The sequence below is a fragment of the Panicum virgatum genome, chromosome 7K (assembly GCF_016808335.1).
Source record: "Panicum virgatum strain AP13 chromosome 7K, P.virgatum_v5, whole genome shotgun sequence".
Lineage (NCBI taxonomy): Eukaryota > Viridiplantae > Streptophyta > Magnoliopsida > Poales > Poaceae > Panicum > Panicum virgatum.
In genome coordinates this window covers 48795862-48816494 of record NC_053142.1, presented here as the reverse complement: position 1 = coordinate 48816494, position 20633 = coordinate 48795862, and the positions used below count along the sequence as shown (strand labels likewise).

Genomic DNA, 20633 nt, shown 5'->3' with positions numbered 1-20633 from the left:
AAGAAAGTGCATGGAGAAGAAAGAGAAGGGAGATGAGCCTCATGTTAGTTGGATTCGCCTCTACCAGCTGCAGTCTCTCATTGGGCAGAAATTTCACAGGATAAGAAGTCCCCGTTCACCCAACCCACCACATTCCTTGCCTGTGTGCTTCAAAGTTCAAAGCCTGCAAGCGGCAGAAAGAAGCAAAGTTACCACACATCACGCTACAATGCTTCATCAACATGATAACCCTGAAACTGACAGACCCCCAACTCAAACCCATCCGTCCATCTCCCCTGGCATCCTTACCCTCTGCCCCCCTCCGGCTGCATCCATCACAAGTTGTCTGCACGAACCAAGCCCCGTTTCGCTCGCTTTGTTCTCACCTGGCCTCCAATTCTCCAAATTGCACGAGCCACTAGCAACTCGAGATCCCCTGTCGCTGACGGGAGCATCAGTGTCGTCCACGGACTTGCACCACGCCGCCGCTCCCACATATTTGCGCACACCGGAAAAGAAAATCATGGACGGAAACCGCGTGCCCGGCCGCCGCTCGATCACCCTGACGGTTTCGGAACTGAACGGCGCTGTGCTCCTCCTCGACCCGCTTGTATACAGTCAGCGTGCGCCGTCTTCCATCACCAGCACAGTAAAAACCCACTGGATTCAGAACAACAGAGAGTTCCAGCGGCCGCCAGCCAGCGTCGATGAGCCTGAGGTACGCGAGCAGGGTGGTGCTGCGAGCGGCGCAGGCCGTGCGGGCCAGGCAGCCGGCGGCGCCTAGGCCGATGGCTGGCGGCGTGAAGCCGGGGACGGCACCAACGGCGCAGCGGCCGCAGGGAGTCGGCGGCGGCCGGAGCAGCGTGCCCGTGGAGAAGGCGGTCGCGGTGGAGAAGCTGAGGAGGAGGAAGGCGCAGAAGGCCGAGAACGTGATGCACCTCGTGTGCTGGGGACCCAACTAGGCTGCGTTCTTGGCGTCCAGTTTCTCGTCAGCCACCACGAATTCTAGCAGAGTCGTAGAGAAGTACTAGTACGTGTCTGTATAAGATATCTGCATGTGTTCACTGATGTAAAATTGTCACAGTAGCGATGAACTTCTAATTGCAGCATGCTCAATCTCTATGCATGATGAAAGGATCACCTGCTTCAGTAAATTTTTTTTTTGGCAACCTGCAATTTCAGAGCCGACGCCACATGTTGACCATTTTGGGAAGTTTTACCGTTCTCGTAGTTGGTAGATCCACACGCTAGCTCGCTAGTTCTTGAGATAACGTGCCCGTCAGCCGCGCCGGAACCGACACCGTAGGCCTCACGGGCGCTGCTGTCTAATCGACTCCGGAGCCAGCCATCTGGCCTTGAGCCCTTGACGCCACCATGGACGAGAATTACGAAGCAACAAGTACCATGGCGGCGCTGCTGTGCCCCTCCCCACCTGATTCTGATCCATGCCGCCTTGTTCTGCAGTTTTGCTCCCTGCGCGTTCTTGCAATTCGGGGTGTTCCTCTTGTTGCTACTCAAGCTGGCGTCCAACAACAGATGCCATCGCCGAAAAAAACAGATCCCTGCTGCTCAAGTGACGGTACATGAACTGTGAACTGCCTCACTATAATCTGAAAGTGGAGAGCATGCTTCAGAAAAATTTTCAGTCTGCAAATTGCAAATTCAGAGTTCAGAGCTGATGTCCTGAATTTGGCCATTTGCAAAAGTGGTTCCTGTTGGCAGAGGATTGCACGCAACCTCAAGGGTGGCCATCTGCAAGAGTAGTTATACAGGAATTTAGCCATGAACAGAAGGCTGAAGCCCAAGCACAACTGACAGCAGGTCGTCGAGGGAACCGGCAGACGCGCGCAGTGCTAGAATTGGAATGGGATGTGCGCAAGCAGATTCGAAAGAGAACGGGTACGAATCAGCATGGAATGAATACAGCTTGAAATCAACAACAAACCAGAGGCTTTTCCAAGAATCAAAGTATCGATGTGTCCATATATTAGATCATTTACAATTTTTTTCCTTCAACTCAAACACAAACGTGCACAACGCTAGGTGTGCACGCGCAGAGAGACGCAGAGAAACTAGTATCACACGCAGAGAGAGACGCTCTGCTAATTCTAGGTGTTGGGCCCCCAGACGGAGAGGAACATGACGGTGCGCAGCGCCTGCTCGGCCCGGCGCCGCTTCTCCTCCTCCGCCTTCCTCCTCGCCGCCGCCGCGGCGCTCACGCTACCCGAGTCCACCGACGACCCGGCCGCCCTGCTGCTCCGCGCCATCGACGCCGACGACGACGAGGCCGACTGCGCCTTGTCCTTGACGGACCTGCCGGTGCTCTCCCGCACCGCCTGCGCCGCCCGCGCGCCCACACGGCTCATGTACCTCAAGCTCATCGCCTTGCTCTTCTCCTCCTCCTCCCACACGAAACGAAGTCACCGAGCGCTTCTTGTCTTCTACTTCTTGGTTGGATTTGTGGATTGACCTGGAACGTGAGGAGGCGCGGGTGCTTTATACTGCCGTGGAAGGAAGCAGTGTTGGGGAAGAAGGCGGCGCCGCTGGGCCCTATCTGCCTCTTGTGTCTCGTGTGTTTCTGGTGGGCGCGCGCGGAGCGTGGTTTAACTGAAACAGTGGGCGCTCGCCGCGGGAACAGAGCACTCCCGAAGCCGGCGTTTGCCACCGCTTATCCTAATCTCCATCGTCGCTCGCGTCATATGTGACGTCGGCCGCAACGCGTTCTGCCTGCCGTGTGACCGTGTCTCGGATAGATTACGAACTCTCTATTGCTTTCGGAGGTACGAGCAAACGAATTTCTGACCGAACACGGTAGCCTTTGCCGTGGAATTACCGGACGAAGAAAAAGAAGCAGTGCCCTCTGTTTCCTTTTTTTTTTTCCTTGCGCGCGCTTTTTTAAGAAAAAGCATGTTCTTTATTTTCAACAACTCATGAGGTTTCTCGTTATTCAGGGCGAGAAACAGAGGGACACATGTGATTGCATCGCAAGGAGAAGAGTTGAGCTATTGCATTGCGTTGAAGGTTTTATTTTCTAGTTTTTCTTGTACAAAATTTTTTTCTTGTACATAAACATCTTTTGTTTCTGTTTCTTATTATAAAAAAGGTTACACCTAGAGACCTTTTCCCTACAGTTTTTCAGTAAAAACAAAGTTTATAATCGCCTGTAAGCACTTGCAGAATTTTTGATGGTGTACCTTCATTGGTGCTTGATAGGCATGCTAAATTTGTCATAAACAAAACTTGATATTGTAAATATTGTTATTCTTTTAACTCGTTCAAAAACTTAAAATATGTTCACTAGAACATACTCAGGATTTCATATATTTAGGAGACTCAATAGAATTTCTCTCTTGAGCGGTATACGTTGCGCCCACGTCGTGCAGTGCCTGTGTGATTATGCAAGTCATGTCTTGTTTAACATGACGCAACGAATCGCTAGACGCTAACAGCCGCAAGTCACTCACGTGACGGAGTGATCGGTAAGTGTTTAGCATTTTTTTGGATGTGATTATCTGAATGGAAGGTAACCTTTCTAATTACCGCCCCATTGTCAAGAGCAGCGGATAGCAAAACAATGATAACAAGTTAATTAACATATGGAGTAGTCCAGCCACCTCCGCTAAACTTGTGATTTACAGGAAAATAGAGAGCAAAATGAGCAGTATCGCTAACAGCAGTCGTTAACTTCTGAAATCTGAACTCCCGAAAACGATAAGAAAAAAGGGAGCAGAATCACTAACAGCTGCAGGGAACATTCTGAAATGGCTTCTGAACTTCCAAACCTCACGCACAACCAGCACGAACGGAGGAGAGGCAGGACGCCAGGACGGACGCGCTCTAGCTAAGATGGGCGATGTCCACCTCGTCGGGGATCTTGAAGGTGGCCGCCGCACCGAACTTCTTCCTCCCGTCCACCCACTCGTCCTCGTCCTCCAGGCTGTTGCTGTCGTCGTCGTCGTGGCCGTGGCACGACGGGGAGGAGGGGTCGTTGACGCTCTTCGACTTGCACGGGTCGCTCGCGAGCATGGCCACCTGCCGGAGGTGCGAGATCTCGACGACCACGGTGTCGTCCTCCTTGGGGAGAGGCTGCTTCCATGGCTCCCCGTCGATCCTCATGAACGTGTGCTCGGCCGCTCCTTTGTGGAACTCGAAACGGATTCGGTGGGCCTGCATGTAGAACGCCGTCAGCAATCTTGAATTCAGCTCAGGGTACGAGACGTTGATACGGCAGACAGCATAGTACTTCACCTGTGCTAGACGAGTTCCATGGCCGTTAGGAGCCAGCAGGACGAGCCCGTGCCAGGCATCACGGAAGCCGACAACCTCAATAAGGCCATCATCAACATAAGGTGCAGTCAGGTCTCTCTGCATTTTGCCATGGAAACTTATGAATATCTTCACATCAACGTAACAGTAACAACGAATCCTTAGAATGTTTCAAGAAGGAAAACAACTCACGTCTTGTACTTTCCTCGTGCTAGGCGTACCCCAAGGATTCAATCCTCCTGAGAAACTTGGCAAGTTGAGGCAGATAATTGATCGGATGCTGAAAGAAGAAGACCAAAGTTCGTCAATTATCATTGTGGGAAGAAGCAGGGATTTCAGATGTAGAAATGGAAAATATTGCAATCATACTACTGAGAGTGCAAAAGGCTACAGGGATTATTTACCTGCGAGGAATCTTAAGCTCTTCCCATTGGCCACCAGGTCTTTTAATGATCTTCACCTTTGCAAGTTGCGCAATGTTCCTGAAAGTAGAAGATGTATAGGTCATATGCACATCTGAGGTCAAGGAATACAGACTCTTAAAACTGATGGTGCAGTTCTGAGTTCCAATGTTCCATATACAGACGGAACTAGTGTCATCCATTATTTGATACTACACCGAACATGCTGATGGCGAAAAGGAAGTACAATAGGGGCACGATCAGAATTCAGAAGCATTATAGCTGCATTAGTTACCTTGAAGAAGGATGGGTTAGGGAAGCAGCAAACCATCCTTGTTTAAGTCCAAGTTTAGCATATGTACCCTGAATCAAAGAAATGCATTATAAGAACCATAAAACACCAAGTCGATCGATGGGGTTGCAAACTTGAATAAACAATCAAGGAAATGAAAAATATTTGTCTTCAAAATAAACACAAAATGCAAATATACCTGATTTGTTAGCTGGTTTTTGAACTTCTCTGGATTTCTCTTCCTTTCAGAGTGGAATTCATATGATACTTGTGCATCCATTCCTGCAGTATGTTTAAATTATGACGATCATGGTTAATAATCTTTTCCGATATTACTTAAGGATATGCTAGGCAAATGGATTATAATTTTTAAACTTGGACATTGCAATTCCCTGATACTTAAAGTTCTGATACATAATCTTGATTATCAATGGTGAAAGTTTGCGTCTACTGTACTATAAGTACACCATCAAACAATATTGACGAAACCGTCTGGTAGGTGGCCCTTGTCTGGGAACATAATGAACAGAGGAACTCTTACCCATGCTAAAATAATTCCAGAATCCTCCACGAAATGTGTGGTAACCCTCCTGTAAACGAAAATAAATAAGATGCTGGTATATACATATGTGTGCCACACCAAACTAGAAAGTGAGTATCAATGGTTGCTTTTACCTTAAAAAACAAAACAAGTAACAAAAGAAAAGAGGTTGCATCTGAAAGATATTTCGTACCACATTGAGAGAGTCACAGTCTGAAACACGGTGGAATGCATGCAACGAATGTGGAAGATCCAAGGGAGCAATAGGATCGCATGGGCCTTCCTGTGGAATTCGCATCCTCATGATGATATGCCAACTGAAACAGAAAAGTAGCTAATTTGAGTGTTTTCTTCAACACGCCGAAGAGGATCATCAGTGCGATGGATGAAAGAGATGATCTAGTTTCACAGCGCATATTATCTTTAATTCTTCTTTTTAAACAAGATAGTACCTATCAATATTCATTTCCCTTGCTCTTTTTACTTTGCCCAGGAACGATTTCACTGCTGCTTGGTCAGTAGCTGGATTCTTTTTTCCCTGCAGTTGAATTAAAATTGAAAATTGTTTTCACAACGGCAAAACTTAGTACAGAAACTTAATTACTGAAGAACATGGCCATGGAACAGGCAAAATTGTATAGAAACTAACATTATACTAATTTACTAACAAATAATATAAATTTTCTGCATCAAACTGAAAAGCTATGTTCCTTAACAGGCAGGCATAATGGTTTTCTTATAAAGAATTACAGTAGCTAACAATCATTCATAAAAAAAATCACATTTCTTGTTGCTAACTTTTAGGGCTATATTGTAAATAATGAAGAGTCAAACAAGAAATTTAACCAAAAAAACGTAGAGAGGCATTCATTATCATTAGGAACTGAAATATGTATGATCAAAGTGAAATATAGTCATTGACATACCCATCCAAATGAGAAAGGAAGGTTATTTCCAGTTCCTAGAGGCACAGTAGCAACTGGAGGTGGATGTGAAAGCTTAAGGTCACTAACTACTCCAAGCAGCCAACTTGCTGTGCCATCACCACCAGCAACCTATTTCAAAATTCCCATTGTTAATAAAAGGGCACATCCAACAAGAAATTCTTTTTGGATGCAATAAACTCATAAGTAGGTTACTCACAATCAGTCTCAAGCTCTTCTGAACTTGAATAGCAAGAAGGTCACCGTTACACTTGAGCTTTTCGAAATTGCAATATAATCTGTGCAGAACTTTGTCAGGAGACTCTTCCGAGAGATCAAAAACCTACGGAAAAGTGAGTGGATCCAATGATAAGAACATGATTTAAACTGCTAATGTGGCAGAGTGCAAGGTAAAGCAGATTTTCAGTATTGCACAGCCTTTCCAAGCTGATAGATAGCCTATTTACCTGCGCTTCATTGAGAAGTTCACGGTATGTTTTGATCAGACTGCTCCCCAGTTGGCCGCCACTTCTAGAGTTGATGAAGACTACCACAGGACAACATGGTGCATTATCAATAATGACTGGTTCAGAGTCCGGCTTCAGTATGTAATCGGGGATGTAGTACTCTGTCAGTGGCCCGCATGAGCTGGGGCAGGAACCGTTATTGCCATTTTTGTGTAGATCCATCCTGGGAAAGCATTTCCATGAGCAATGGTTGTTAAAATTATGTTTTGCTGATGCAAGCTGGAGAAGTGGAAAGAAATTACAGGATGCTGGAAGGTTAAAAAAAAAAACTAAAACCATACACTTGTCACCATTACGATTTCATTCAGAAAAAAAAAACTAAAACCACACGATTTCACCATTTTCTTCCCTTTTAATGAAAACGTGCTAGTCACGGTCGCGAAAAAACGATTTCACCATTTTCTTCCCCGTTACTGTATACACCTATCAATCATTCAGAAAAAAGAAGAAAACCATGCTATCCACATTTTACAGGATTGTTGGTGCAGTATGTATAGCTACAAAAGGATTTGAGCATTGACCAACAGGAAGTAATACTAGAATGAAGGAAGGAACATAGCAGTATATTGCTTTATTCCATTATCAACACCACAGGAAAGCACTCAAATTAGGGTAGATATATGCAATTAATTGCTACAGCTTCTCTCCCAATTCAGCATCTTCTCAATTCGCATTATAAATATGTATCACTGGCTCACTGCGTTTAGTGTCATGTAACAAGAAACAAAAAGCGGGATAAAGATGAAACAGAAGGTTCACAAAAGGCTAGCCTTGAGCGAATAAAGAAATCGGCACCTATTGATTCTTTTTCCCAACAAAATAATGATATTGTGTTCAAAAGATATTTTTCGGAAACAATAATGGAAGTAAAAAAATCGCTAATCAACAGTTCTTCTCTGTAAAACAAAACACGACCGAGTTCCTGTGCAGTCGCTACTTCGACCGCAACTTAAGCAGTCGCGGGAGAGGGGAACAATGTGCGGTACTGTTCATTACTGTTCACCAGGGCACTGTTCATTACTGTTTACCACTGTAGCATCAGATCTGGTCCGTTCGCGGGGAAAGTGGATGGCTCATATCACGTGCAGTCCTTACAGTCGCTGAAGATCTGCGTCGAACAAAACAATGCCACAATGTTCCCACAATGGAGAGAACGAGACTAACGGCAAATGACTGAAATTGTACGGAACGAAACAAAAATGAGAATCACATGTCCATGGACGGGAACCATGCTTAAATCCGTCACCATCAGTGTAAGTGGGAAGGATGCAGCAAGAATCAACCACCAAACGGGGACATGTATCGAGATCTTTGCAGCGGTTAGCAAGATCCTCCGATTACTAGCGAGGGCACCGCAATTCAGATACGGCAACCAAGAGAAAAGAAATCCCCAGGCAAGATCCCCATGAAAACACACAGCAAAGTCGGTGGGTTCCATGATTTTACCTGGAATCTCAAGAACCGGTGCTCCCTCGCGTCCTTTCGCGTGTGAATTCGGCTCCCGCTATGGCGAGAATTCGGTGGATTTGGGCTTGGATGAGAGCAATATTAATAGGGAGGAGACACGGAGGCGAGGACGACGGCGCTGAGGATTGAGGAAGCAGCGGAGAAAGAGAAAGGGACCCGCGATCGAATTGCCTGCGTCCGATGGTGCTCGGCATTATTGTCCTGCTCTGCAGCATCCATTGGCATGCATCGCGTCACGTGACGGCAGCACGACATTGCTTTCTGACTTTTCCCCACTTTTCCTTTCTTCTGCCGTGGTTAAAGCAATCTTTTTATGCAAAAAAAAAGATCATTAGAAACATTGCCGAGCCGTTTTTTTATAGTAAGTATTTAGCTTATTACCAAGTTAAAATTGCAAATTATATGGCGTCAATGTTTCATTTACAGTGTGAATGAATTTGAAGATTTTTACAGAAGCAAAGATTGGGAGTGAAAAAGTTATAGGCCTTCCTATTTTTATTAGCCTATTTGTAGTTAGTTTTATGGCAATTTGAATCCAGCTTGTACTTTGACTGATATTTTCCATGAAAACTACGACTTGAGGTTCTCCCTGGAAACGTCGAACAATAACATGCACATGGGGGAGCAGGTCATGTAACCATCGAATGAAATCAAGTCCTAATCTTGATTTCAAAAAATATCTTAATCACTTATGCAGCCACAACTACTAGCTACCCCGCAATGATGTATCCTCCACTAATGCTGTTCTTGCCCATTACTCGTCATTTCTGAAAGCAAGTTGTGTTGAGCAGTGAAGATGTTGGTATGACGCAGCCCAAGTATTCCGCTCAAGCTCAGCTAGGACTCTAGCAGGAAGGAGACAGTTCCATTGCCAGCAGGCAGTGGTACGAGGCCCAATTTGTTTTAGAGATGATGCCAAAAAGTACAAATTAAATAACACAAAAAATCCAAGTCCACCGTCAGAGATAGGCACATTGCATCGGGCACCGATCCACTGTCTGCTTCTCCATCTAGAACCAAAACGTGACGAGAACGTCGTGACAGTGATCGGTATATAGTTTACTAGTCGCTGATGACCCTGCGGGCACGATAACCGGCCGCAACCGTAACCAGTCTGCGCCGGAAAAGAAGAAAAGAAAAATAAAAGGCACGGTGGTGGCCGCGGATCCGAGCCTCCGAGCATCGTCTCTGACATGTGATCCCGCCGCGGGTGACTCGACGCCGGCGAAGAGGGCAGGGCAGGGTCGCAGAGGGACATGACAAGACAAGTGGGCGCGGTGGGTGGTTGGTGGCCCGCGCGGCCGCGCCTGCTTCCACTTGGACCTGTGGATTGGACCCCCAGCCCAGCGGAGAGATTCCGTTCCGGGGCGCCGCGGTGGTGTGAAACCTGAGGCGAGTGGACGCGTCCTCGTCCTCCTGGCGCCGTGGCGCGTGCCAATGCTGGTCGCCCGGCCGGCCGGTTGGCTTTGAAGTTTGAACCTCCCGGTCAGTTTCAACCGGTTGATCTGACGACGAGGACTGGACGCGTCTGCGCGAGCAGCGCCGCCGGCGCCGAGTGGGGTGGGTTCGGTGGCGCGGCGACCGGCGACGGCGATGGCTCGGATGCTTAGGCGCGTTAAACTCTTGAGGGTTAAGGCGAATGCGTCACACCGAAGGTTCGGAAATCGCGTTTACTAGGCGACGAAAGTGGGGGAGGGTTTTAAATTCGCTTCCGGATTGAATGAATGGTTTTGTTCGAGATGTTCGAGGACAAGATGGTTTACATCAGCTCATGAGGATTTCGCTACGGTCTCATCCAAACAATCGAGTTGAAGTTGACCCACCAGTGGTACCCCTTGATCCACGGCCAGCGAGGCCCCCTCGTGCTCGTGGGGTTATATTTTGGTTTTGCAGGTGGGCCAATCGGTTCTCTTTGGTTTTGACCAATGGAGCACATGGACTGATGGACGTGACACGCCTCTAGTACAACGATGAGAGAAAATAGTTATGGGATGTCGATTTTGCGCTAGCCATGTGACTGGGAGAGGGATAAGATAGTTCTTTTTTGAGAGAGAATCCCCCACCTTTATTAAGGTGGCTAGGGAATTCCCCGCTTTTATTAAGCAGCTAGAGAATAATAAGAGATACAAACACCCTTAGGTGGAGGAGAAATGAACCACATACGCCGGCCTAGCGATCATATAATACAAGGAGCCTTTTGCTAATATTCTAGGTAATTATGTCCGTGCATCGCTACGGACGAAATTGGTATAAAGTCTTGTTTACATCCCAAATTTTTTTCAGCTCCATAGTAATTTCGAGCGTTTGACTACTAATTAGGAGTATTAAATGTGGATAACTGATAAAACGCATTCCATAATTCCCGGACCAAATTGAACCATGATTAGATAATATCGTGCTACAGTAAACAACCTCTAATGACGGATTAATTAGGCTCAATAGATTCGTCTCGTGGTTTCCCGTCCATCCGTGTAATTAGTTTTATAATTAGATTATATTTAGTTCTTCTAATCTTCGATTGAAAATTGCTACAGTGAATTTCGTCTAAATTTTTACAGCATCTAAATACACCCTAAGTATCGAATACGTATCGGTGCTCGTGCGTTAATTGTAGTGATCTATATGAGCGAGTCGTGAATGGAGGGGTTGGTCCGACTCGCATGCGGGATGAACTAAGACCCACCAGTCAATAATGCGAGTTGGATTGAACCAAACGGACCAAATAAAAAATTTAGATGAAAATATTACTCGCTTTACAAATAAGTATAAATATAGATGTGCGCCTATATTGGTGCAATCGTGCTACAGCGTTCATGGATGAGGTCTGCCCACGTGAAGCTCACAATTGTCGCTTTGAGTTGAGGGGTGCCCCCTGTTTTTCTAAAGAAAAAAATCTAAATTACTACCCTAACTATTCGTTTTGTCCGAATAACCCCCCGAACTATTTTTGTATTTACTAAATCCCACCGTTTGCTAAACCGGATTACTATTCACCTTTAGGTACTAATCCAATCTGATTTTGATGACTAGGAGGGTGGTTTGCTGATTGGGCGCGACACATGGCATTCCAACATGGCAAAAAGAGCTAAGGTCCACAAAACCCCCTCCGACTGGCCCAGCCCAACAAGCGCTCCCTCTCTCTAACTCTCAGTGCGACCGCCGCTGCCGTCGTGCGTCATCATGCCTTGCATCGCCGCCGCGCCGCCGTTGCTCGGCCATCCCCCATCCCGAACCGCCGCCGCGCGTCCGCATCACCAACCCATCGTTGGTCGGCCATCATCATCCGGCACCGCCGCGCGTTCGGGAGGATACTACACTGACGATGCGGCTCGCTCGGCGCGGGCGCCACATCTCGTTGTCGATGCGCCGCCGATGCGGCTCGCATGAGGATTGGCACCAGGTTCAGGTTTAGAGCCAGCAGGTTCAGGTTGCAGAGCCAATACAGCTTCAGCAGGTTCAGATTGCAACGGCTGGAAGCTAAGGAGGGCAACAACAGCAAGCTCAGGAGAATTGGCAACAACAGCAAGCTCAGGAGAATTAATGTGTTAGATTGTAATTCTAGGATGGTGAATAAATTGTCATACAGTTTCCATTGTATTGTAATTCTAAGATGGTCATAACATTATGAACGTGGATAGTGAATAAATTGTCATACGGTTTCCATCAAGCATAAGAGCATACGGCATCAGTACATAAGAGCACCAGTATATATAAGACAAGAGCTCATACTGCATTAGTATAACTTTAGCTGATAGATAACTAATATGTGGCATTGTACCATAACTTACGTAGAAGAACCAAAGTTGACTAAAGTAGTTACATCCAAATAACTAACTTAATTCACAATAAGAGTTGGCTTAACTTTTGAAAGAAATAAGTTACTAGACATCTAATCATTTTCTAGTAGATGCTCCCTTCTTTTTTCCTGTAAGAGCCTTGACACTAGAGTGCCTTGGCTTGGGAGCTGATTTGTTCTTCACTGGAGTTGAGGTTGATTGGGAAGGTATATCACACTGAGTAATGTTTTGATTTTGTTTTGTCTTCCTCGGCTTTTTCAGTGGCCTACTGCCTTCAAGGACCTGCGTAGATGAAAACTAGTTAATAGTGGAACAGACAAGTCCTAAAAAAAAAATTCTGCATCACATATACTTGCCTCTTTGCCAGCTTCAAAAATCCTCCTCTTGGCATTAGATTTAGGCCCACAAGTCCTACTATTATGACCTTCCTAGTGACACTTGCTGCATTTTATTTTGGTTCTAATCTTACTGACCTTTGTTACTTTTTTGGCCTCTCCATGCTCTCTCCTCCTCTCCTTTCTTGGCCTACCTGGCATCTTCGCATAGGCTGGAGGTTTTGGCCTTCTTGTGTCTTCTGGCCATAGATTAATTTCATTCATGGGCATCATACAGTGGTCATAAATCTTGTTGTACACCTCAACTGAATAGCATTGTGCTAAGTATTCTTCAGCAGGCTTAGAAATGTAAAAAAATGCAGTAATTGCATGAGCACAGGGTATACCAGCCAACTGCCAGTAACTACATGAACAGGTCCTCTTCTCAATATCAACTGTGAAACTCTTGTCCTTCTGTCTAACCTCAAACCCATCCTTTCCATTCCAAAATGCAAAGCATTGTTATGCCAAATCAATATATTTGTTCAGCTTCTTTAATATATTTGGACAGATACTTGGTGACCATTTGGATGTCCTGCTCCTATTTTGCTGGATTCTCACATAAACTTTGGTCCTAATACCTTCTAGCATTGAAATGATTGGATGGGCCCTTACATCTACTATCTAGTTATTGAAACTCTCGCACATATTATTGTCGACGCTATCACAGTTTGAACCAATGTTGAACCAAGCTCTACTCCAGTGCTTGGGATTAGTGTTCATCATGGCCTTGGCACCATCAGGGGTCAACTGAGCAAGCTTGGCCCTGTAGTAGTTGAAGAAGGGAACACTTGAGGCTTTTGCACACATCTAGAAAGGCTTTTGATAGTCCTCAGATCTGTAATTCTTCCTCCGACTTGCATGGATGTGCCTTGTACACATTCTGTGCTCAATGTTAGGAAATAATTCTACATCTGAATTGAGGAGCCCCTGCCATGCACAACAAATAAAAATCATGAGACATGAATTAACAATATCTATTAATTGACAAATAAAAATTAATTTTTTTACCTTTTACTGATATGAGATAATAACCCATCCATTTCCACCAATGGGAATATGTAGATCCTCCTGTAGAAGCCCCAAAAACCAAGTCCAAGAGTCTTCTATTTCTTTCTCTACAACTGCCCATGCTACTGGATATATCTGGTCATTTGTATCTGTACCTACAGCACAAATGAGTTCTCCATTGCATGCTCCTTTGAAGAAACACCCATAAACTCCAATTATATTTCTGCACCCAGCAAGGAAGCTCCTCTTGCAGGCATCAAAGCACACATAAATTCTCTGAAATACTGGAAAGTTGTAATCAGGATCCAAGCATACAACACAAGTGCTCCCTGGATTGCTCCTCAAGATTTCTGCTTGATACTCAAAAATCTTGGCATATTCTCCTTTGCCGGACTCATATATCCTCATTATAACCATAGCCTTGGCTCTCTTGACCTTTGAAATTGACACATCTGCTCCCATCTCAATCAAGACTGTCTCTTGGATATTCTTCAGCTTCCAGGAAGGGTTGGCCCAGATGATATGTTCATACTTGTCTGCTATCCTAGGCCCTGTTACCAACCTATTATCCCTTCTTTGTGGGTAGTGGTGCACATTGTTGTAGGTCTTAACCATGTACTTGTCATTGTGATTGGAGCCATAAATGAAGCAAGGACAACCCTTCCATGAACACTTAGCTCTTATCCTTTTAGTCTCATCCTTTCTAAATATCAAGTGTATCCTAGTTGCAAGCCCATACTTGACTAAGGCTTCTTTAAACTGCACTCTACCACTAAAAATTATCCCTACTAAGAAAATAGAAATATTTGCTTCTGGGTTATACCTTGCAAATCTGCTCTTCCTTCTAATGGCTTCTCCATGATCATCATCTTCATAGCTGCACTCTTCACTACTATCCATGATTGGTGGATCATCATCATCTTGCAAGTTATGTGCTTCTTCTTCAATTTCAGCAAGGTCAAGCTGATTTAATCCTTGATTTTGGACAATCCCCCATGGATTTCTTGTCTGCTTCCTTGCTTTCTTCCTGAATTCACTAGTTTCTTCATCATAATCAGATGTTTCATTATGTAGTTCCTGACTTGCATCATCATCAGTAGATGAGTCATCTTCATCTTGAATATAGTCTTCATCTTCGCTATTGGAATCATCAGAACCTGGGTTGTAGAAAGTCCACCTGTTATCACTCTGTTTTGTTGGTGAGCTATAGAATTGCCTAACCTTTTCAATGTCCTTTACATTCTGATCATCATTAACCCTTCGTTCATTAACTGCATTAAACCCCAACTGATCTCCCACTTTTCTAATTCCATGTGCACTGTACAACTCAACATAAATTTCTGCCACTCCTCTCTCTGTGATGCATGTACACATATGAAGGCATGCCTGGTCATTTTCAAGTATCTTTAGTCCATTATTTAGTTCAGCTCCTGGGGTCAACCAATGAAAATCAATGTTGTCGTCTGCAGATAGTGTCACATGATCAGCCAAGAAACCCCTCGATTCTAGCAATGACACCTTGTCCCTGTCCAAATATGACATAGCCACTGCACCTCCAACATAGTTTGGTCCATATCCATCATAATCAAATTGTCCTCCCAAATGAAATCTTACTGGTAGACTATCGAGTGGTTCCATTGCACCTGTCAGCACAACACAGTTCAAAAGCAGAGGGGAAAAAAGCAAACTTTCAACATTTCAGAACGGAAAAAAATCAAGATTGATTCCATCCTAGTTCAGGACGCTACAACCCTAGCAGCACAAACTACATGGATAACATCCCATACTGTAATATCCTAGGGTAACAGAACAATTCTGGTTGCCGTAGTTCTCGTCGATCAACTTGTTCCACCTGCGATCATCCCCTGTGCTCGATCTGCCGAACCTGGTGACGATGGTAGAGTGGGAGGCGCCGTAGAGTCTCAGTGCAGAGGAGAAAACCGACGGGGAGGGAGAAAAACGGAGTCAGATGGGCCGGCTCGTGAGGGGTTTTTGGGCCGCACTCTTTTTGCCACTTTGGAATGCCATGTGTCGCGCCCAGTCAGCAAACCACCCTCCTAGTCATCAAAACCAGATTAGATTAGTTCCTAAAGGTGAATAGTAACCCAGTTTAGCAATCTGTGGGGGTTTAGTAAACACAAAAATAGTTCAGGGGTTATTCGGACAAAGCAGATAGTTGGGGTAGTAATTTAGGCTTTTTCCTTTCCTAAAACCGCTGAAGAGCCCAAGTTGTAAAAGCTTTTGGCTTGAAAAAGCCCACCAATAAAATTCCGGTGGGACCCCCGACCCAAAAAAAGAAGATAGGCAAAGGAGAAAAATTCTATTTGATTTGCGAAAATAAACAAAGTAGTACTCCCTCGTTTCAAATTGTAGAATGTTTTCTAAGTGGCAGGTCATTTTGGTAAATTTAAATACATACATTTTGCTACACAACACACACAATACACTAAGTATCTAGATTTGCAACAGCCTACAATTTGAAATAGAGAAAGTACTAGACTAACTATTTTTTGAATTTGCTGCAAGGAGCCAAGGATAGGATGGTCATGAATCCATCCTACTAAGTCGCAGGCCTCCGTATCAAATTCAAAAGGAAACCGTATCTGGCCCATTACGATCCCAATAAGTATGGCCCATCGAAACATTTGGGCTCTATGCCCTGCGCTACCAAGGCTGGGCCATCCCGCGTCCTTTGTAAACCACCTGGGTCAAGGACGCCGTGGGCTTGCGCGGCGGCGAGCGAGGTCGACGACGGGCTTCGGTCGAGGCCTAACCCACCCGCCCACTCGCCTGCGGCCTGCCGGAAACCGGGGAGTTCTAGCCGGCGATGACGAGGGAGGCGGCGGCCGGCCCTAAACGCGACCACGTCGCCGCTCAAATCCTCCACTGCCCTGACCACCGGCCGGCCGGGAAGGGCCAATGCGGCCATCAGTAACAAGGTAACCGCCTATTTCTCCCCAGTATCCGCACAAAATTATATTTCTCAAAAATTTTGCATTTAATATCGTCCTCCCTATGTCTGCACGAAGAGTGAGGAGGATAGTTTGTCGAAATTTAGTGTCAGCTCCATACTGCTTCTACGCAGACAATACATTTGACCTCCTAGGTGTTAGGGATCACCGGATCAGGACTTACGAGTGTCATATCAGCAATGAGTGACCCTGATGGCCCATTATTGCTGCAAGGTATAGTATACACATTACGCGTCTGAAGATTCAGAGTTAGTCATCCGGAACAGGTCGTTAGGGTGATCCCAGCTTTTTTTTTGCTTCCCAGTTTGTTGTGTTTGTGCCTGTCAAAACTCTCTGTCTTCACCTACTGATGACGTTGTTTACAAATAAAATATGGTCTTCTTTACTTCTCTAAGAAGATACGCGTTCGCTGGTGGCATCAACATGTAGTGTCATCTCACCATAGTCAAATATAATCACATAAACAAGTAAGGACTCTTCAGTAATTTCGTCTAAGCCAAGATGTCAAACAAGATAAAGCATATTCTAATAGCATCATGTCCACTCCCACCATCATATGAAACTTATGGTTTTATTTTTTTATCATCAGGCGACATTATCTAGTTGACCAAATGCTTCTATTGAAAAGGGAGCACTAGCAATTTATTGCCTTGCAGAAGTCATGCAATTTCCTGTTTGACGTGCATCCATATGTACAAAGCATAAAAGCTTCATCAGTTCTGCATATTGGTAGTTTGGTACTAGCTTCACAGATTGGCGTCATGTATTTCTGCGTGTTTGGTTTCCTGAAGAGGCACATCATCAAGCAAATAGGTGATCTGATGTTTTCTGCCTTATTCTTACATGCATATGGACTTCATTTTTCTTCTCCTTCTTATTTGTTTCTTATGAAGCTATGTCCGAAATTGGCAATGAATAACCTCATATTTTGCTTATTATTATTGGCTTCTTTGAATGGAATTGTACGATAAGACCTCTAATTTTTGTACAGCATATTTTTTAATCCTTTCTTATGTTGAGTCTCCAATCTGCTGTTGCTAAGATGATGAACTTTGCAGGTTCGTATTTGATACTAAACTTGCAGGTTGATATCTGATATAACCTTTTGTATCAGTGTAATTTCCATGGCAGAAGATTTTTAGATGTCACTCATTGTTCAATTTACTTGCAGATTGATATTTGATACTAAAGAGTATGTTTGTTGAACTGTTCACCAAATTGCAGGCATGCGGAGAATACAAAAACCATTTCAGACTGCTGGAGAAGCTAGATCAATATCAGCTGCAGATGATAACATATATGAAGATGATTCATTGAAAGGATTTCTGAGCTCACCATTAGTTGAGTTCAGTACTGTTTATTCAGCAACGAATAATTTCAGCGAAAAGCTTGGTGAAGGTGGATTTGGGCCAGTTTACAAGGTGGAGTGTTGGATAATTCATATACTTTCTCCAATTGTTGTAATATGGTTGAATGTTTAATTAATTATTTCCATCTTGGTGACATGATGAAGTCAATAGCTGGATAATAGTGGATACATGATGCTAATTGCTATCTCCAGGGGATACTACCAGATGGCCAAGAGATTGCTATTAAGAGGCTATCTAAAAGCTCTGGGCAGGGACTGGAAGAGTTCAAGAATGAGGTGATGGTGCTATCCAAGTTGCAACACCGGAACCTAGTGAGGCTTTTTGGTTGTTGTATTCATGGAGAAGAGAAGATGATGTTGTATGAATACATGCCCAACAAGAGTCTTGACTCATTTATTTTCAGTAAGTTTCAGTTTGTTTCTTGCAGTTCTGATTATACATGCATATTTTATAGAGTAAGACAGTAACTGAAATTTTCGATTAACATTTAATACTTTCTATAAATTGATCAGATGAAAGTAAGAGGCTTGTATTAGGTTGGAAATTACGATACAAGATTATTCAGGGAATTGGAAGAGGGTTACTGTATCTTCATCAGGATTCCAGGCTGAAAATTATTCATAGGGATCTCAAAGCAAGCAATATTTTACTAGATGATGATTTCAACCCCAAGATATCCGACTTCGGCATGGCTAGAATTTTTGGTGAACACCAGCTTCAAGACCTTACTCGTCGAATTGTTGGAACCTAGTAAGGCTGCTTTTCTCTTTTCTGGTTATGGTATAGTTGGACATGGAGTCCCATGGTATAACTGAAATTGAATTCATCTGCTTCTGTAATTATTGGTTCGGTGCTGCTCACTAATTGCATCTTCAACCTTTCAAATCTTACTGCTTCGCTCAGATAATAAACAAATTAACTCCCCTTTGAGTTGACATTACATCACCTGACATAAGTTAATGCGCTAAAATATGTGGAATTCAGTGGCTACATCTCCCCGGAGTATGCAATGGAGGGTAAATACTCTGAGAAATCTGATGCCTTCAGTTTTGGCGTATTGATCCTAGAGATTGTGAGTGGCCGGAGGAACAGCACTTTTATTGATGAAGAATGGTCGATGAACCTCTTGGGCTATGTAAGATAGCACTTTCTCCTACACCTCACCTTATCGTCAAAGTTGCAAACAATCATGAATTTTTGCTTGTCGTCTCTCATTCACAACATACATTCCAGGCATGGACCTTGTGGAAGGAAGGCAGTGTGTCAGAGCTTATTGATCCGCTGATGGGCAACACATACACTTATGATGAGGTCTGCAGATGCGTTCAGGTGGGTCTCCTGTGTGTGCAGGAGTTACCAGCTGAAAGGCCAACCATGTCCTTAGTGCTCAGGATGCTGAGTGGTGATGTTACAACTCCGTCTCCAAAGCAAGCTGCATTTTTTGTTGGAAGGGTTCCTCATCTTCCTGCGGATGACAACTATACTGGGTCAGGTAATCAATTGACGTGCACAGATCTTCAGGGCAGATAGTCTCACTATTTCAGGCTGCTGAAGTTTCATATGGTATTGTACGTGGCCTCGCTTTTTATTGCTAGATATGCTGTTTCTCTACTCTTCCTTCCTATTACTAAGATTGTGTTTGTACGGAATACTTAGTCCAAGAGATAGTACTCCGGGGTATAGATTTATTTGTAACTTGTGAACTGTAATGTGTATTTGGGAATTTTGATTGTGTATACGTGTGAATGTTTTAAATCATATGAGATTCTTGTGAACTGGTATCCTGTTGTTTTTGAGGGATCGAATGTGATGTTTGGGCCTAGTCCGGCCAATGAACTACTCTGCAAATCAAGTGACACGGCTAGCTTAATAAAAAAAATACAAAAATGAATGGTCAAGCCAAGCACTGGTTTCATCTGTTGGTCTTACTTTCCTATCTTATTTTGTATTTTATCTGGGAAAAAAAATCTAAATTACTCTCCTCAACTATAGCCAAAGTCCGTGTAACCCTTAAACTATTATTTGGTTTATTTTACCTCTAAACTATGCCATTTGGTTCAAATTACTTCGTAATTCAATTTGTCTTTTCCATTTCTTCATGCGTAGGTGGGGGTTTTAAGTTAAAATTTTATAAGATGATATACATCATAACACATGTTAGAAAAAACAGTCATAATTTTTTATCATTATTTTGATAGGTTAGATATTTAATAATGCATTAATCATTGGAGTATAAAATTATATAAAAAATAACAATAAAAAATTTATATTTTTAATGTGCATTTTGATGTCCACTACTACCCTGCAAAATTTGTAATTAAAATTCAACTTGTGTACGGAGAAACAAAAGGATAAATTGTATTATAGGGTAAAATAAATTAAATGGTATAGTTTAGGAAATAAATTAAACTAAGTTATAGTTTAGGAGATTATTCAGACTTCAGCTATACTTGAAGGAGTAAATTGAACTTTTTTCCTTTATCTGCATAGTTATACAAATGAGCGAAATCAAAATATTGGTGCTTGCAAAAATGGTATTGCATTGCCTTGGATTAGAAGGCATTCAGTACTCAGGCTCGTCCCAGCACAGAGAAAGTAGAAAAAATGGTAAAGTTATACAATTTACCGGAAGGGTAGCTGTTGTATGCGACGAACCCAGCTGAGCCTGCCTGCTGCATGCGAGCCAGGCTGACCTGCGCAACGAACCAATCAC

At 43.9% G+C, this 20633-nt stretch overlaps 3 protein-coding genes across 6 annotated transcripts; 1 reads left to right on the top strand and 2 right to left on the bottom strand.

The window, feature by feature from the left end:
• Nucleotides 1-1930: 1930 nt before the first annotated feature.
• On the bottom strand, nt 1931-2530 carry LOC120641900. Its single transcript, XM_039918213.1, has one exon. It carries the CDS (start codon nt 2358-2360, stop codon nt 2088-2090), a length of 273 nt encoding a protein of 90 aa, XP_039774147.1. The 5' UTR covers nt 2361-2530; the 3' UTR covers nt 1931-2087.
• Nucleotides 2531-3543: 1013 nt separating this feature from the next.
• Nucleotides 3544-8570, bottom strand: LOC120641899 (diacylglycerol kinase 5-like). 3 transcript variants are annotated; one of them, XR_005662444.1, is made up of 15 exons: nt 8376-8570; nt 7958-8037; nt 6870-7092; nt 6623-6745; nt 6406-6534; nt 5932-6017; nt 5673-5796; nt 5480-5528; nt 5138-5220; nt 4942-5009; nt 4650-4727; nt 4438-4525; nt 4228-4344; nt 3719-4146; nt 3544-3663 (listed from the first exon to the last, which is right to left on the bottom strand). XR_005662444.1 is itself a non-coding variant. In XM_039918211.1 (14 exons), the coding sequence occupies exons 2-14, from the start codon at nt 7966-7968 to the stop codon at nt 3817-3819; spliced, it is 1509 nt and encodes a 502-aa protein (XP_039774145.1). In that variant the 5' UTR covers nt 7969-8037; nt 8376-8570; the 3' UTR covers nt 3544-3816. The 3 variants fall into 3 exon arrangements, 2 of the variants coding, with proteins under 2 accessions (XP_039774145.1, XP_039774146.1); XM_039918211.1 differs by having other exon boundaries at nt 3544-4146; XM_039918212.1 differs by lacking the exon at nt 7958-8037 and having other exon boundaries at nt 3544-4146; nt 8376-8569.
• A 7782-nt stretch (nt 8571-16352) lies between these two features.
• Nucleotides 16353-19695, top strand: LOC120641898 (cysteine-rich receptor-like protein kinase 10). 2 transcript variants are annotated; one of them, XM_039918209.1, is made up of 7 exons: nt 16353-16517; nt 17140-17363; nt 17775-17971; nt 18112-18322; nt 18433-18670; nt 18905-19055; nt 19154-19695. In XM_039918209.1, exons 2-7 carry the CDS (start codon nt 17312-17314, stop codon nt 19448-19450), a joined length of 1146 nt encoding a protein of 381 aa, XP_039774143.1. In that variant the 5' UTR covers nt 16353-16517; nt 17140-17311; the 3' UTR covers nt 19451-19695. The 2 variants fall into 2 exon arrangements, with proteins under 2 accessions (XP_039774143.1, XP_039774144.1); XM_039918210.1 differs by lacking the exon at nt 17140-17363 and having other exon boundaries at nt 16354-16517.
• Nucleotides 19696-20633: the final 938 nt, after the last annotated feature.

Bases quoted from the DNA above. Each gene is read 5' to 3' on its own strand.
- LOC120641900 (XM_039918213.1), bottom strand. From the start codon at position 2,360: ATGAGCTTGAGGTACATGAGCCGTGTGGGCGCGCGGGCGGCGCAGGCG.
- LOC120641899 (XM_039918211.1), bottom strand. The intron at 4,728-4,941 runs GTAACTAATGCA...TTCTACTTTCAG, and splicing joins CTAACCCATCCTTCTTCAAG to GAACATTGCGCAACTTGCAA. The intron at 4,526-4,649 runs GTAAATAATCCC...TTCTTCTTTCAG, and splicing joins GAGCTTAAGATTCCTCGCAG to CATCCGATCAATTATCTGCC.
- LOC120641898 (XM_039918209.1), top strand. From the start codon at position 17,312: ATGTATTTCTGCGTGTTTGGTTTCCTGAAGAGGCACATCATCAAGCAA. The intron at 17,364-17,774 runs GTGATCTGATGT...ACCAAATTGCAG, and splicing joins GCACATCATCAAGCAAATAG to GCATGCGGAGAATACAAAAA. The intron at 18,323-18,432 runs GTAAGTTTCAGT...TAAATTGATCAG, and splicing joins TCTTGACTCATTTATTTTCA to ATGAAAGTAAGAGGCTTGTA.